Raw genomic sequence first — 16,808 nt, 5'->3', positions numbered from 1 at the left:
GCTGGACATTTAAGTGACCAAAAGTCATCCTTAGGCTGACAGGCAAAACTCCTCTACCAAATCCAGTGGGAGGCACACATCAGCATCCAAGGGCCAAATTTAGTCCCTCGGTTGTAGGAGTGTCACATGCTGGATGGAAGTTAACTACTGTAAACCCAGGAACACGAAACATGGAGAAGTGCATTTAAATACATGGAGGAAGGTATTTAAATAGGAATCTTACAAAGAGCTTAATGGTTTGTTTTATAGTAGATTAAAGACAATCACTGCATTTTTAAAAGCACAAAATAGAGGGCCCAGCACTCCATGTTTTATTTAGCTGCAGTTTTGTCCTAGTTCAGACTGGGGACAAATTTTTAAAGACTATTTACACCAACAAGATTTGCAGGTTTAGCCATGAGAGCCTCTAAAACCAGAGAGAGGCCACAAAAACAGGCTCTTGCCGCATTAGAGTATTAAAAAGTCATCACTCAAAATACCTCAGTCTTAAAAATTACTAAAGGAAATCATAATAGAAGGAATGTGGCTGCTAGGTTTACAGATTAATTGAAACTCTGTCAATTCACCCATATTCTTAAGCATATCGGACAGTTAATCTATGTATTATTTACAATAATTCTTGCTACTACCCAACAAAACCAAAAGAGAAAACTGCTCTGACTCATAGCTCTCCATACCTTGCAAACTAAATAGTCTCAGTTTCTTATTTTTGGGCAAAACTATCCAATGTTTGCCATAGGCTTTTAGCTACAAGTAAACAAAGTTTGTCTTGAAAAGCAACACATGTTAAGTGAATTAGTTTTTTCCATTAGTCTATTTTTAAACTACTACATCATATTTACTGAAACAGCTATGGCATAAAAAGTTACACAGCTAGACTTAAGTAATGTTGTAATCTGACACAATCCACTTGGTTATGCCCCAAACTATTTACAGTGAACTTGATTCAAACAAACCACTTGGTTTGAGAAAGCGTCCAAAGAATTGCAAGTCCATAAAATAATCTTTCCTAAGAGGTTGTTTGGGAATGATTTAGTCATGATCTGTTCATTTTATTTTAACATATTTGTATATTGAAATACACCCATGGGCAAAAGCCTCATTGGAAATGAGTCCCAGGACCTACACGTGCATTAGCAAACAAGGGTATGTTTGTGCCACAGTGTGTAGCAGATGGAAGGGAAAATGAGGGGACAAGGGAAAATGGAATCTAGTCTGCATAGGAAGAAAAATTAATTAGGTTGAGACGTGTATGTATTAACACACATAGGCATCTGAAAAACGATGAGTAACTAAAAAATCATGATTATGAAACTGAGTTAACTGCATCTTGATCCTTAAAGAGGGTAGGCTATGCAAATGTAGGTGACTACAGCTGCAGTAAAATTTTAGAATTAAAATCTGTATAAGCAAAGTAGCTCAACACTCCATTCTGGCAAAACCTAAGCTGGTCTTAATGCAAGAAGTCTAAAAAGTCAGTTGATCAAGTTATGAACAGATCTGAGTAATTCTTCATAAAACATACCCCAGGCCCCTGTGCAGCATCAAAAGAAATAGACCAATTTTAGATATAAATTCTTCTTGATACTCATTATCCTCTACCCACCTAAGCCCTTGCAGAACAGAAATATCTTCCAAAGCAATTCAGCTGCCTTTAGACTTATTTTTGTGTGCAGAACTCACTGAATGAAAAATCCATCACTGGAAGCAATGAGTTCCGCATTTGATTCACCCATGACAGCTAGCATGAAGACCCTCTTTGCCGTTTGCAGCAGTGAATTCTGTAGTTTGGTCCAGTATCTCAGGAAGAGTCTTGAGTTTCCTATTCAGTCCCATGAAAGATTTCAAACAGAAGCACTGAATTACACCACAGCAGAAGATGAACCAATTCAAACAGTACAAAGTGAGGAATGTGTTTACAGTATACATCATGATAAGCGCATATGCCATCATGTTTTGTTGAAACGGGAATGTTTTCAGGCTGTTCATTTTTTTTCTCAGGTAAAGTGAAGTGCAGCAACTGGTACCCAGAGATTGCAAGGCCCTCACTTCAACACATGCATCATATTCTTTTGCATTTGCTGCAAATCAGAAAGCTATGGTTTTGTTGACATGGGTGTTTTGCAGTGCTCAGCAATGCTCAGCAATGTTATCACATTTTCCACAGTAGGCAGAAATGGAAGAAGTACGTTCTACAAAATACTTTCTCAGTCTTGACTGGGCTTGGCTTTTGGCAAGTTCTCTTCATAAGGAGCTGATTTCAGTACAATACTGCAAAAGCTGAGAAATAGCACTGTTTACATATGGCATAAAGGAAACCTAGAGCTTGGTTTCCCAGTTCTGCCATCAGCTCTTCAGCTCATCTTTCCTCCCTGTTCTCCTAACAGTTTCTTATAGACGCTACCCAGATGGAAACACAGCATCCTAGTTACAATTCCATTACCTTATGCCTGACAACTTCATGAATTCTACTGCCAGGAGGTTTTAACTGCCTGCAGCTTTCAAACTCACGAAATCTTTCAAGGTTCAAAAACTTTGAATGAATGACACTGTGATGCATTACTTTTAAGCACTTTCATATTACTTGCTGCATCACTTTCATGTACACTTTGATATTAAAGGATTTTAATTTAAGGACAGGCAAGCTAAAGTACCTTACTATACAAATTTTCATACAAGAGCCCTAATCTATAGAGGAAAGAACAGAAGCTAATTGTTTCAGAAGAATATAAATTGTGCTCTAGTTATGGTGAACTTAAGGTTTTCCAAGTTCTGTGAAATACCATAGGAGTGTTACACACCAAACTGAGATTTTCTTCGCTCACTACGATTAAGTGAATCGAACACGACAGGGTGTTAGGCCTGAATGATATAACCTGATAGCGTATAATTTAATGGAAAAATCCTCAAGTGTTACAGTCATGATACTTCCTTTGCTATTTGTGGGTAGAAACTAAACCCACAAAAAGAAACTCTCTAGAGGCACAATAGGAACACTTAAGCCCACTCATTCTATAATATCCCACTAAAACCAAAAATAAGTCAGATATAAATAAACTCTTAGAAATCCATCACATTCTCGAGATAAACACATACTAACAAAAGTAAATTAAATTAGTCTTCTAAATTAAAAAAGAAGAATCAGAAAAAGGGAGATCAGAACTAAAGCCCCAGAGTCCAATTAATACAGTTTCAAAGTGAATTCAAAGCACTTATGGCACTTAAGAAATCTGGCATCCAGTGTCTTTTTGAGGCTTTATATCTGGTTCCTTCAGAGGTTTTACTTCTTCATCTGGTTTTGGTTTAGCCTGCAAACAAGAAGAAAAAACCCTAAATACCACAAGTACAAACCACTGTGTCTGCACAGTGTTTATGCACAGCTGGCTTTACATACTCTAATCTAATAGTCCCCTCTCTTTTCAAGGCTGAAGTCTCTGAGCAAGCCTCAAGCAAGGGGGAAAAAACCAAATATTCTCTATTTCAGCATCCTTAAATGAATCCTTTTCTAAAAAAACAATCTTTCTATCGCATTCAATCCTGTAACATTTCAGCATCTTATACACATTAAAGAATTTCCTTCTATTCAGGACTTAGAAAATAATTGCTCCTAATTTCCAGATGCTGACAGTGTGGCAGAGAGGTTAACTGACTTGCCTCTTGGCAGAGTGGAAATGTGAGCTCGGGTGGTAGCCTCGTGTCCACATCTTGCATTGAGCTGAGGAACATTCCAGAAGAGCAAAATAGTAACTGTATTATACATAGAATAAAGATAATGGGAAAGAACAGTATGTAAGATCAGCTTACAGTGTCATCCTTTGGCCTCTTGGTGAGATCAAATGCTGCAAGTGTTTCAGGAGTCCAGTGTGCGTTCAAGGCAGGAAATTCAAAAGGAACAGGCTCTACTAAGCCATAGTTTGCTTTCAGTTCCAGCTGGGGAGCCTCTGCTGGCACCTTTTGAAAATAGCTGTAACAGAATATAGCAATGTATTTAAAACACATGGCACTATCTCTGCAAGTCTTGTTTGCAATTCTAAAGAAAAACAATCTGTTTTTTTACAGTGGCAATCAGTGCTGCTCTCTCCCATTTCATTAAGGCACCATCCGACATGCATTCTGTCAGCAAGATTCACAAGAAAAAAAGCAATTCCTTCTTGGTATTGTTCATTCCCTAACAGCTATGTGGGTTTTTTCCTACTTGATAACCGTTATTCCCAGCGCTTCAATGAGAAGAGCACCTTTTGTCCAAAAAGACCTTCAAAATCCAAATTAGGATTTAAAATACTTCCCAAGAAAGGTGAAGAGGACAGTTCTTTTCCTAAATCAGTCTTAATGTGCCACAGTGCATAATACCAACAACACTGCAACACCCACAAAGACTTGCTACAACACAAAGCCTGAATGAAGGTATAAAACTACCCTTGGCAATCCAACAAGAGCTGAAAACTGACAAATACTGACACACGCTACCTTATTTCCTGTGCCGCAGCAGAGCTCTGCAGGAGGCACATCTCCCAAAACAGTCACTGGTTATCTGGTTTCTATTTCACATTTTGTTTCTAGAGGGACATGAATTTGTTGAAATCTCCTGTATGCTGTTGTTGTAAGCTATGACAACAGTTTTTGGAACCAAAGCAGAGTAGAGAATTTCTCCTCCTATTTGCAGTTCAACTTGATGTTCTTGACAATCCTTTTTGTTTTGTCAATTCCCCTATTATGCAGGTCTTCAAATATCATAAAAAAGGGAAATAACAAACCTATTATGCAATAGTAAATTGTAAGAGGAGGGGAGGTGAGAAAGAAATGAGCAAAAGAATTCTAAAGCCAAACTAATCTTGCTATTTTAAACTGCTGCCAAACTCTTTTTGGAAGGGGCATTAACTAACAGAAAGCCCTATTCACAATATTAATTATACTTAGACTGGTAAAGCTCCTAGCACCCTAAGCATATTCTTCACTGAAGGTATGACTGTGTCTTGACTTCCCTGCTAGCAATGCAGAATCAGCTACCAGTCTTCTCCATTTCCCCTGTGTCCTCTTCTGCCTACTAGATCCCAGCAGCCAGGAAGAGAGCATTAGAATAACACAGCAACCTCTGCAGGACTTTCTCTGGCACAGAAGGAAAAGAAACAAAGTGGCTGAGGAATGAAGGAAGAAACCTGCTTAACCTCTCCAGCATGTCAGTCCAACCTACCCTGCTGAACTGGCACAGAACACAGACAGGGTGATAGCAGATTCGCTATGGGTCTGTGCTAAGAGAAAATTACAGAATTGCAAATTTAAGTTACATGCTATGCCCTAAAGGAATTTAAGAACTGGAGAGTAAAATTTACCATCCCATCTTGAAATAAAGGCAAATGAGGTAATAACAGTTCATACAGAGTACTGTACCAACCACGAATTACTTACATGAATCCATTCTCTCTCTGGCATTTTTCTAGTGTGTTCTTAATCAAACTTCCTAATTTCCTAAAGAAGAGATGTCCAGAAGGTTTGGCAGTAGTCCCGGGCCCTTTGGTTTCTCCATATTCTTTGCACAATGCTTCGGCCTTGGCAAAAACTTTGCAAGAAAGAAACGCAATAAAAATCACTTATGTGACTATTACATCATGGTTCTGATCTACAGTGCTTCAGTATTAAGAGATACCAGAATCCATTCAGGCTTCTTGCTTCTTAGAAACAAAAATAAACTAGCTCAAAGGCAGCACTTCCAGCCAAGATTTACTGCATCCAAAAAGAAACTAGGAAGAGAGAAAAAAAAAAAAAAAAAGATACCTTTTTGGGTAGGAAGACACAGGAAAGCATTCTTGTGTGTGAGGCAAAACGTAACAATAAGCCCAAGAACTGTGCCACATAGTTGAGAAAAAGAGAGAGTATGAAGGTGTCCATGCACAGTTGATGTCCCAAAATAAACAACACTTAATATGGAATGGGAAAAGAAGCACTCTTCTCTGAAGAGCAGGCACAGTAAAAATCACAGTATTTGTTCGACTGCAAGTAATCCAACTTAGTTTGTTCTTAATAAATTCATTTATTTTTAAAATTAATATTAAAAGCTTCCAATTTGATGATTTGAGCATTTTTTTATACATTGTGGTAAAGTTATGCAGTGCAGGCCACTGGGGTAGCAATAGCTTTGAAGAAAGAAGGATAGCCAGAAGACCCTGAACTACTGCAAACTTCCCTTAATCTACCTTTCAAATGAACAGAAAGAAAGTTACTGAAACCTGTTTAAAAACAAACATAGTCTAGATTTACTATTTAATGTAAGACAGAACAACCTCCAAAGCAGAAAAGGCTGTGGTTACTTAACATACAGACGAGAAAACGTGATGACCAGACAATTGATTTTTACACCGTATTGCAGGCAGTTCAAAGCCAGTCTTTAACAGGCTGAGAATTGAAGATGAAATTTTCTGCAGCACTGTTATGAAAGACAGTCTTTGGCAATACAAAAAAAGAATCTACTGTCTCTACTCAAAAGTATGCTGGGTTTTCATCAGGTGACAGATAAAATCTTAAGTTTATGGGAGACCAAGTAAAGACAATACAGCAAAATAAAACAGGCATGTCATCATCAGACCCTGTAATCCAGTCTCAATCACACTTACATTTTTCTGATTCCTGCAGAGACCTGATTGCTTCCCCACATTTATCACTTGCCAGTAAAGTTTGACCATGGTAACAGTATGCCTAATGGGAGAGGACAAAATCATTACCAACATCATTGGGCACTTCCTGTACCAATTCACTACTTCTCTTCCTTACATGAGAATTGTGTCTCTTTGAAGCTTCCATTCCTTGCAGATAGCTGACAATTTGGGAATGCAAGTCAAAGCAGCATTCACTGAATAATGCAGTTCAACATAAACAGCATGAGGTACGTACGAAGCAAGCTGTCTCAAGTCTAGCCAAGAGTAACTCTGAGCTTCATGAAGGCTGTTTTACCAAAAGCACTAGTATATAGTTTAGTTCAAACCTCTCCCTCTCTGTATCAATGTGCAGCATTAAGCCCCACCACAGAAAGAGGATGAACCCCAGTCAAGTTTACAAAGCAAATACTCTAAAAACTAAAACTGCCTGAACACTCAAAAACCAAATCTGCAACAAATGTCACTGAATCCAGAAGAGATGAGGTGTTCTGCTGCTTGAGATATTTTGCCACAGTACAAATAACTTTTCCACCCCAAAAGGTCCCATTCCTTCACACTTATGCCTGAAGATAATACTGTATTCCAGTGAGAACTGAATTGCCTCTTTTCTATTATCAGAAGTTGTTGAGTTTAAATACCAAATACCACAGGTAAAGGAACAATCCCATGAACTAATGCCTACCTTCCATACCTTCCTTTAATGTCTGTTCTCATGGTATCGCAAGTGTTAACTAAATCTACCATTGCCCATATTACACAAATTAAAAAAAAGTACCACAGCTCTGACCCTACCTCACCTCTCAAACTTGCTAATAAGGCATGCAGCTTTTAGCTACAAGTTTAACATAAGAGAAAGACAATTGTGTTAACTGCTTAGTTCGGGCCTTTTTTACAGTATGAAAGAGCCAGATTACAGGCTGTGGCAGGCTACAAGAAATAAACAGCAAACTGAGCAGCTGATGATCCCAAGAGCACCACTGCACTTGCTAAGAGAGTCACACAAAAAGGGACAGCACTCGGAATGGTACCTAACATTACTTGATGCAGTTTCATTCAGGGCCTTCAAAAAGATGATCAGGCCTGAATTATGCCTAGAATCAGATTGTAATGCAGATAATGGAAAACAAGTATTATGCTCAACCTGAACTGCTTCACTTAACGATATGTGATCACAATAAATTCCACACTGCAGTAATTTCACGTGGCTCAACAAAAACACTTGAAATGCCACTGACACTGCACAGTCTCTCTTCACAGCATGGAAAGAAAGTCAAGGCAATACTTAGCCCCCATTCCCTATCCAGCCCTTAGACAACATTAAAAACTGTGACTGCTGTCAGCTGAAGTACTTACATAGGCCATATAGAAACAGGTCTTCAAGTTTAAGTACTTCCTCCATTTACCTGCATAGGTTGGATCCAAAGTGGATAATGTTTGATCTATGAACACATATGTAAAGTTATTCTTTACGACCTATCCAAAGAGAAAAATGCCACACACACTCAAAAGACCAGAATTCTTAAACTTAGCAATAGATTTTAACTATAAAGTAGCCAGAAACAAGTGACATAAATTACTCCTGCAAAGGCACAGAGAAACTATGAGAAAAAAACAAAAATTATGCAGTTTATTGAGTTATCATGCAGTTATCCCTAGAATCCCTGAAACTGCTGTCCACTAAGTTTGGAAGTATTTTTCTCCAAAGTTTCTTTAGGCAGCATTTCAAAGCTTGTTCCTAGTTTAATTTCAAGTAGTGATGTATAAAAGCCTACGTATGTTACAATATTCCATCTCTTACATTGACTCCCATATTTTGGCACTTTTCCCACTTGCCTCAGTAAGACCACTGATCAGCTTACTCATCCGCTACATGCTTTACCATCTGCATCATAATCTACTGCCCAAAGGCAGTTGAAACACTCCATCTACCTCAAGCCATTTGTTTGCTGCTATTAGATACTCTCAAGACATTACTCCATCTTCTGTCTCCCCTCACTAATACTTCCTACCATTAGCTACAGAAAAAGATTCCCACAAAAACAAAAGGCCTTATCAAAATATATTTGTTACGCTGATAACTGAAGCCTTAATGCGCTAAATAGAAGCTAAAAATACAAAGCATATCCACTGGGAAACAACGTTAATATCACAATTGACAGGCAGGTGAAGTACGTCTGCTGGCAAGAATGCATAAACCAGGTCACTAAGGACACAGAACAAGACACTTACCAGCTTTTTGGTAAAAGTTAGCTGTTTCATAAGCAAGGGCAGCTATTAGTCCTGGATTGTGTTTCAGCTCAATAGCCCGAGCAATTGTCACTGAAAAAAAATTCCACACCACAGTATTAAAGTTTAATTGAAAATGTCACATCAAATCAGCAGAGGCATTTAGCATTTTAAAACCCCTGCAAGAGCAGAAAACAAGTATTGTGCAGTCCAGCAAACTGCAGAATAAAGACAGATTGTTTCTTGGATAGAATGATTCCAAATTAAGAGGAAAGCTGAAGGAAGGTTATTCTGAAGACTAGCTGTAAACAGAAACTGTAAATATTTTAAAGTAAAGGAACTGGGAATTTATGTTAGGCAAGCATAGTGGTGAAGTGACTGCATGAAAGGAAAAAAGAAGAGAGGAGGAATGTCACACGCAAGTTCGTCCAAAGTGGTTACATTTGCAATATCAGACTGTTTTTTGGCATTTTCCTCCTGTAATTGTAACTTAAGTTTCTTTAAAATCAACCCATCCCACTAACCCACAGTACTTCAGGAGAAGAAAAAAAATGGCATTGCTGCTAAGCAGACTTCACAAGACATCAAAGTAACCCACAAAGACTGTCATTTCCCATCCCCAACAAACTTATATTTGAAGATACCTTCTTGAGCTTCAGCTTGGCACTGTATGATGTAAGAGTCTATAAGTCGAGCTTCTAAATCTCTTCCCTTTTCTACAGGTGTAATCAATTTTGGAATGTGACTCTCCTAAGTACAAAGCAAGTCTCAAAGTTAGTTTAGGCTTAATACCACTGCTGCCCATGCAAAGCAAGTCCCTTATTCCTAAATGGATGGGACAATGAGTGAAGGTCCCAAGACGGCTTGCTGCACTCTTGCATGTGCTACTGGGCAGACAAACAGATTACTCTTCCACTGCCATTGGGAAAGAGCAGCAGCAATTGGGTGGTAGCACAACATACTAATACTCTTCTTCTTCCTGTATCATTCAGATAGTCTGAAGTATTTGTTTATTCCGTAGCATCGTCAGAAAAGCAAAGGCTTTTCTAAGACAAAAAGTCAAGTACTTGGAGACTACTTAAAGAACAGACAGCAGAGACAGTTTTTCTACCTTTAAGTGTTTAAAAATCCCAGCTGCTATCTTCAGACTTCTGTGAACGTCTTTTGCTTCATCTTCTGTTATACTAAGAATAGAGGATGAATCAATGAAATTTTAGTTAGGAAGGACTAGGTGTCATTTAGCCCCACCTTCTGCTCTGGAGCAGGACTATTGACAACAGTAGATAGGGTCAGTTATGGCTTTGTCTAGATGAATCTTGAATCCTTCAGGAATGGGGAGTCCACTAATTCTCTAAGTAACTTGTCCCACTGCTGTGCTACCCTCATGGTAAAGAAATTTCTTACAGCATCCAATCATTAAATAATCAAATAGAATTCACTTGAAAAAAAGAAATGTTAACATCAGCATTAAAAGTCAAAGCTTCAGAAATCTCCAGGGCTAAAAGTCAGCAGAGCTGTGATTTTGAGAAACTCAGTTTTTTACCTGCTCATTTAGAGCAGGACTGATGAAAGGTTTATTCACAATTGACGCTTTCTCTATACCACAGTCACATGGTACTAGTACACTTTGTTCACAGGTGCAGGAAGGGACTGAAGTGCACTTGGACATTACAGCACTTGAATGAAGGCCAACTGCCTCCTTGAACTCCTAGTCTTAGCTGGACATACACTACGGCAGTCAAAACTCAGAACCTGCTTATTTTTTTGGTGGAATATTGCTGCAATGGATTCCTAAGAAAAGAAAAACACTTACTCTTCTTTTCCAGCGAGTCTTGATGCGTATTTTGTGTACCACAGAGCCACATTAAATCCCATGGAAACCAGTTCAAACACTGCATCCTGCTGAGCACTAAAGACAGACAGACAAACCCCCCCCCAAAAAACCCCCAAACAATTTAATGCTTTCCATTTTGTTCTGACAAGCTCTGTCTGCTGATAGTTCACATAGTATAAGTCAACATTTCTCTCCATAAAATATTTTTCATTTAAGAAGTCAACAATTTCCAATTCAGAACCTCTTACTTGCTGAACTGCCTAAAAGGGACTTCAATTTTTACTTATTCCCTTTAAGAGCTCAGAATTATAATTTCCCACATTCAGATGCCTACCCTTCCCATTTGGGAACTTTTATTTTAAAACAGTAACTTGAGATTTGTTTAGCTTTGGGTGTGGCTGACATTTTTCCTTTTTTTTTTTTTTTTTTAAATTGCACATTTTGTGGAAAGCCTTGCTCTGGAATACCTACTTTAAAGTTGTAGCTGCTAAGTTAATAAGTCAGAGTCTATTACATGTCCCTCAAATGAATGTTATTGCAAGTATTTATGTAACTGCCGTCAAATGGCATGTGCAAATAGCAGGAAATTTCAGAAGCTAAACCCACGGTCTTTGAAAAGAGTGAATTTGCAATCACAAGCTCAGTATAGCTTAGGAACTTTAAAAAGAAAGGTGTGGGAGTGGGAAGAATAATGTTGGCACAAGTACAAGTGTGTATGACCATGAAAAAATTGGAAAAGAGTCCTAATCAACAGATTGTCTTCCAAGGGGAATAAAAGCTTCAAGGAAATCAAGTCACTTCTAGACAAAGCTTGACAAATTTGTAAGCGTGGTTATACAACACAATTACCTACAATAGCAAGAGACAACTGAATAATCCAGAAGGTTACAGATCTATATTCCTACTTAAAATGGAAGCTCTGTTTGTTTGTACCAGGAGTACATGTACTTTGAGCTTCAGAGGACAAGAACAAAATCAGATCTTCAGCAACATTTGTATTTCAAAAAAATGGAGAAGATACTGGTCAGGCAATAGGGCCAAATTTAAAAGTTTTAAACTGTAGTAATCTATGTTATCATATTCAATTCACCAATACTCTCAAAGTTCTTCTTTGTACTGCTCTAGCCAACTGTAGATACAGTCTGTAGATAACTAAGACACAATGGATCCTTCTACCATTATCACTTGCCTTCACATAAAGGCAACACATGCTTCAGAACACTTAATACAGTACTGCAATTATCAAAAACGCAAAGCAACAAGTTTTTGGAAACTACTTTGTCTTCAACATTTTGCTACACTTCTAAGTTTTGCTTCACACCCGGCTGGCACACGTACATATACGTAACAGACCAGAAGAAAACAGCTGCATACTCTGTAATCATAAAGGCATACGTACCTTGGAACTTGTCCTTGTAATGTGTCTGTCCACTTGAAATTCTGAATATATCTCAACTTGCATTCTTGGGAAGAGTCATCCAGTGAGAGGATAAAACCTATAGAATATAAAAATGTACCGAAAGGCAATCTCAAAGTAAGAAACAGAAACAAGTAATGAAGGAATGGGGATCAATGAGAATACAGATATAGAATAAAGGAATGTTTCTTGCTGTAACACTCAAAAACCTGTGTTACTTCCTGAGGCTTTTATTTCTCAATATCTTGAGAACAAGATGCGCAAAAAAACATAGTGGCTACTACAAGAAAGTCCGTGCCCAGCAGGTTACCAAGTCAACCCTGTGAGTCTTGATTGCTCAAGGAAAACCTTGCAGATGTCTGCATGTCCCAGACGGTGACTAGTTGGGAGTTGGAGTGACCCAGGTACGGGATGGCTGAGGCTGCTCAAGGTGATTGAGTGACTGCCCTGCCACCATAGTGGTGATCAAGAAATACCAGGAAAAGCTGCCTGGTCAACAGGGAGAGGGAAAAGGCTTATAAGCATGGACTCACCTAGTCATGATCTCTTTTGTCTCCCGGGCTACAGGAAATGGGTTCTTTAAGTCCAGCAGCCCAGAAAGCAGCAGTCCATGGGATGAAGCTCATGCTATGGGATGTTCACATCCTAGTATATGCAGGCCCAAGGAATTTTTCAGGGAGTAGTAAGACGGGTCTTGGTCTGATCAGGTCTTACAGACTTCAAGAACTCAAGACTTGCAACAGCAACTATTGAGGCTACAGCTCTAGGTGCTGTCATGTGTTTACAAAGACAGAAAATACTTGTTCCTTTCACATGCTGAAGTTTTTAGTGACCAAGCATGATGCTTTCCTGAAGAAACTCTCCAAATCTTGTCTGTAGCAACATGGACTGTTATTTTACCTTTATCTAGAATGGCACATTAGCTTACACCCTCCCAGGGACTGAGGGAACTAAACCAACTTGAGCTGCTTCACTTCACACAGACTGAAAGATCACACTCAGCCGATTCCTGAAAACTCAGTCCTAAGAAACTTGTCTGAGGACTTGACTGGTAAGAGGGAGTTATCAAAATATTGGCAGGAAGAAGGCTGCAAGGGAATGCATCATCATAGGTGACCAGCTACTGAAAATGCAGATACTATGCTAACGAGCACCTATATAAAGACAAGCAGCAGCAGAAGTGTAAGCTTGCAACAAGTCTATTATCTAGCATCAGACAAACCAGAAGTTTACACCGAAGAGCGGCTCCTATCAACTAATTAATAGACTCAATTTATACTTAAGGAGCAATTCACCACAATCTAAGAGACAAAGAAACATTCTCTCCTCCAGCAGGAAGCAGAATGAGGTTAAAAGCAAGAGGACAGGTCTGCCAACACTTAGTACTAGCAGGGTCACAAAGGACACTGAAACTTGCAGAAAGGGCCTGGCGAGTACCCATGACTGGTAGCAAGCATAGAACCCACGAAGATACTCTTTCCTGAAAAGTGCAAAGCTTCTTTACATAAGATTAGCACAATACGCATTCTGAGAAGTGTCATTAAAACTCAAATTACATGCCTCTTGATGTATTAGCAGTATTGTTAATACACGTTCCTACCTTGCAAGAGTGAGAAGTACAAGTCAGTTGCATTCTTCATCATTTCTGGATTACAACTTGAGTCTGTAAACAGCTCCAACAGTCGTGTTCGAGATAACCTCAAATCACTGTATGGAGGGGAAAAAAAAGAAAAAATAAACCTAAGAAGTTCTCCCCAAAACTATACTATTAAGAAAATACCCACACATGTATACCACCACTCTTTTGGCTAAGAAAGTGGAGCTAAGCGTTCAACTTAGCAATCTGAAGGCAAGGAAAAGTACTTTATGAGGAAGATGCCAATAAATACAGAAAATTCTTCCTCTCTCCTCTGGATACATATGATTGACTCTTTAGTTTAAAGTACAATCCATTTTGGACAGACAAGAATGGATAATCAGTACTCATTATCAATCTCTTGTTCTAACACAAACTAAAATAACTATGCCTTTCTCTACCAAGAGGCTGGGTGCAGGGGGAGGGAAGGGAAGTAATAAGCAGGAGCATTCTTCAACATTTGAATGGCATGAGCATATGAAGAGAGAAGAATAGATCTGCAAAACGAGCTGAGATCTCTTTTCATTATATTCCTATCTACAATAGAACATCCATGCCTTATTCACTTATGGAAATTACTTTCAGTAATCTTTTGCAGAAGAATGCACAGTCATCAGAAAGACAATGAAATGTTTAGTCTTTTGCCTCTGCATTATTATAAAAGGCCTTGCTATACACTCAGAGACTTGAAAACTGGATAATTCATTCTTTGTAACTAAATGTTCAGTGTTATCACTGTCTTATTGTCTCCCAGCCTACACTTTTCTAGTCATGTTCAGCACAAAAATTGAAGAGTAACCATTACTTTAAGGATGTCCTGCAAACCGTGAGAGACAGAGTGAAGTTAATCACCAGTACACTTACTTGCAAACCTTTGTTGCAGCTGGAGTGGTAGCTACCCCATAAAAATTAAATGAAACGGGAGCTGTAGCCTTCAAAGGGTTGCGATGAAACCAGTGGGTCATTTTCTTTCTGTAGTGTTGTTTACGCCAAATCTAAGGTGTGCAAAGAAATGAATAGCTGCAAGAACAGGTACAATTGAGATGCTATATATGTCATGCTCCTCAGCTCACAAAAATGTATTCCAAATGTGAACAATTAGGAAAGAAATTACTTTACAAAGTTGTATATAATTACACAGAAGAAAGTAGAGTTCTTTTTTTCCATTTGAAACACTAAGCTTCCATTGCCTTGTCTTCCTCATCCATGTGCTTAGTTTGACAATTTTACTCTCTTGAAATACATATGCTTTCTGAGGCAATTATTTTAAGTTGGGCAAAAAGCTATAACCTACTTTGCTCTATACTACTGCATACGGTCTTACTCAAAAAAACCCCACAGTGGTTACCTCCTGCATAAGGCTGAATATTTCCTGTGTAATTTACAGGTATATCTCAATTCACTGAGGTCATTATATTGTGCCTAGTCAACCTACTAGTAGCTTCTATTGTGGCACCGTTGATATAGATGTAACTGCAATTACCTAGTAACCCTTGCTGAAAACATGGATGTATTTACACACATGTAACAGACATAGAAGTTTGGTACAGTACAGCTAAAACAGACCATCTTTTTTCTTTCACCTCAACTTCAGCAAACATATATAACACGAGCATCCCAATGAGCTTTCAACAGTGTGCACGGCAGGAGAATGAAACATAATGGGCACACGCTGAAACAAGGGAGGTCTGTACTGGAGAAAAAGGAAAAACTTCTTCACCGCGAGGACAGTGGAACTGAGGAACCAGTTGCCCGAAGAGCTTGTGTGGTCTCCATCCTTAAAGGCTTTCAAGACCTCAGGGGATAAAGCCCTAAGCCCCCCGGTCTGACCTCAGAGCTGACCCTGCTCCAAGCAGGACGTCGGACTGCAGACACCCCCCCAGCCCCCCCAAGACCTCCATCATCCTTTTTCGATCTCCAAATCCATCGTTATAAAACACTTCGCAGCTTCGCTGAAAAAAACCAAGGAAGATCTGACAAGCAGCGACCCCCTGCCACCGTCCGGGTCTTCCCGACGGAGGAGGTGACTTGCTCACCGCCAGCACCTATCACGACATCTTCACACACCTGCGCGGCGCTCAGGTGCTGTCGCACGGCTCGGCCTCTCCCAAGCCAGGGGACGGTTTGGCCGCCACTTCACAAGGGATCTTCCGCGTCCAAACCGCCTTTACCCCCCGCACCCGACAGAGCACAGGGCGGTTTGCTCGGCGGGAGCCCGCCCGCTGCCGACCGCCTCAGGCCCGCGCCGCCGCCTGGCCAAAGCCCGCCGCGCGCTCAGCGGCACGCACCGACGGACGGACGGACGCCCGCCCCGCGGCCCCTTTCACAGCGGTAGCTGCGGTGCCGCCCGGCTCCCCGAGCCCCGCCGCCACCAGCGAGTCAGGCGCAGGCGGCCCTCACAGGCGCCGGGACCCTGCCGGGAACGGCCCGCCGCCACTTCCGCCCGGCCCTGCTCCGGCTCCCGGCGCTACGTCACACACCCGCCGCCGCAGGCAGCGCCAGCGGAGAGCCGATGACATCGTCCCGCGCGGTAAGGCGGGCCGACCGCATCGCTCCCACCGGTTATATCTTCCCCCCCCCCCCCCCCCCCCCCCCCCCTCCTCGCGGGGCGCCGCCAGCCCCCGCCCCGCAGCTGGGGTCTCCCCCCGGGACAGCCGACGGAGGCACAGCCAGGCCCCGCAGCCCTCCCCCGGTAGGGACCCCTCGACGCCACAAACAGAGGCGGGAGCGGGAGGGGACGGCGACCCGCGGCCCAGCGGCGGCACCGACACCGACCCTCCCGGACAGGTGACCCGCCTGCGGCGCTGCACAGGGGCACCGCTGCTTACCTAGCGCCGGGGGGGGGGTGTCCTCCCGCGGCGGCACGGCCGGGAGCTGGAGCGGAGAAGAGGGGAGGGGAGAAGCGGTCCGCGCCCGGACACCGCCGCCGCCGGGACCCAGCTGGGAGGGCGGGCTCCCTCAGGAGCCACGTGACCGCCGCCATGACACATACCGAGGCGGAAGTCGCCGTTTCTCCACCCATTCCCCCCCTCCTCCCCGAGCCGC

The 16,808-nt window shown here is 41.2% G+C and overlaps 1 protein-coding gene across 8 annotated transcripts; it reads right to left on the bottom strand.

Moving 5' to 3' along the window:
* Positions 1 to 2,885: 2,885 nt before the first annotated feature.
* On the bottom strand, positions 2,886 to 16,708 carry BROX (BRO1 domain and CAAX motif containing). Of its 8 annotated transcripts, none has more exons than XM_010577680.1 (13): positions 16,592 to 16,708; positions 14,628 to 14,758; positions 13,728 to 13,834; positions 12,110 to 12,206; positions 10,690 to 10,785; positions 9,988 to 10,060; positions 9,521 to 9,626; positions 8,880 to 8,969; positions 8,004 to 8,089; positions 6,609 to 6,690; positions 5,407 to 5,557; positions 3,805 to 3,964; positions 2,886 to 3,308 (listed from the first exon to the last, which is right to left on the bottom strand). In XM_010577680.1, the coding sequence occupies exons 2-13, from the start codon at positions 14,726 to 14,728 to the stop codon at positions 3,222 to 3,224; spliced, it is 1,236 nt and encodes a 411-aa protein (XP_010575982.1). In that variant the 5' UTR covers positions 14,729 to 14,758; positions 16,592 to 16,708; the 3' UTR covers positions 2,886 to 3,221. The 8 variants fall into 8 exon arrangements, 6 of the variants coding, with proteins under 6 accessions (XP_010575982.1, XP_010575980.1, XP_010575981.1 ...); XM_010577678.1 differs by lacking the exon at positions 16,592 to 16,708 and adding an exon at positions 15,484 to 16,053; XM_010577679.1 differs by lacking the exon at positions 16,592 to 16,708 and adding an exon at positions 15,831 to 16,053 and having other exon boundaries at positions 14,628 to 15,715.
* Positions 16,709 to 16,808: the final 100 nt, after the last annotated feature.

Source organism: Haliaeetus leucocephalus, unplaced genomic scaffold (genome assembly GCF_000737465.1).
Source record: "Haliaeetus leucocephalus isolate CR32 unplaced genomic scaffold, Haliaeetus_leucocephalus-4.0 Scaffold577, whole genome shotgun sequence".
Taxonomy (NCBI): domain Eukaryota; kingdom Metazoa; phylum Chordata; class Aves; order Accipitriformes; family Accipitridae; genus Haliaeetus; species Haliaeetus leucocephalus.
The sequence above is the reverse complement of the archived record's forward strand: the minus strand, read 5'-3'. Positions and strand labels throughout refer to the sequence as shown.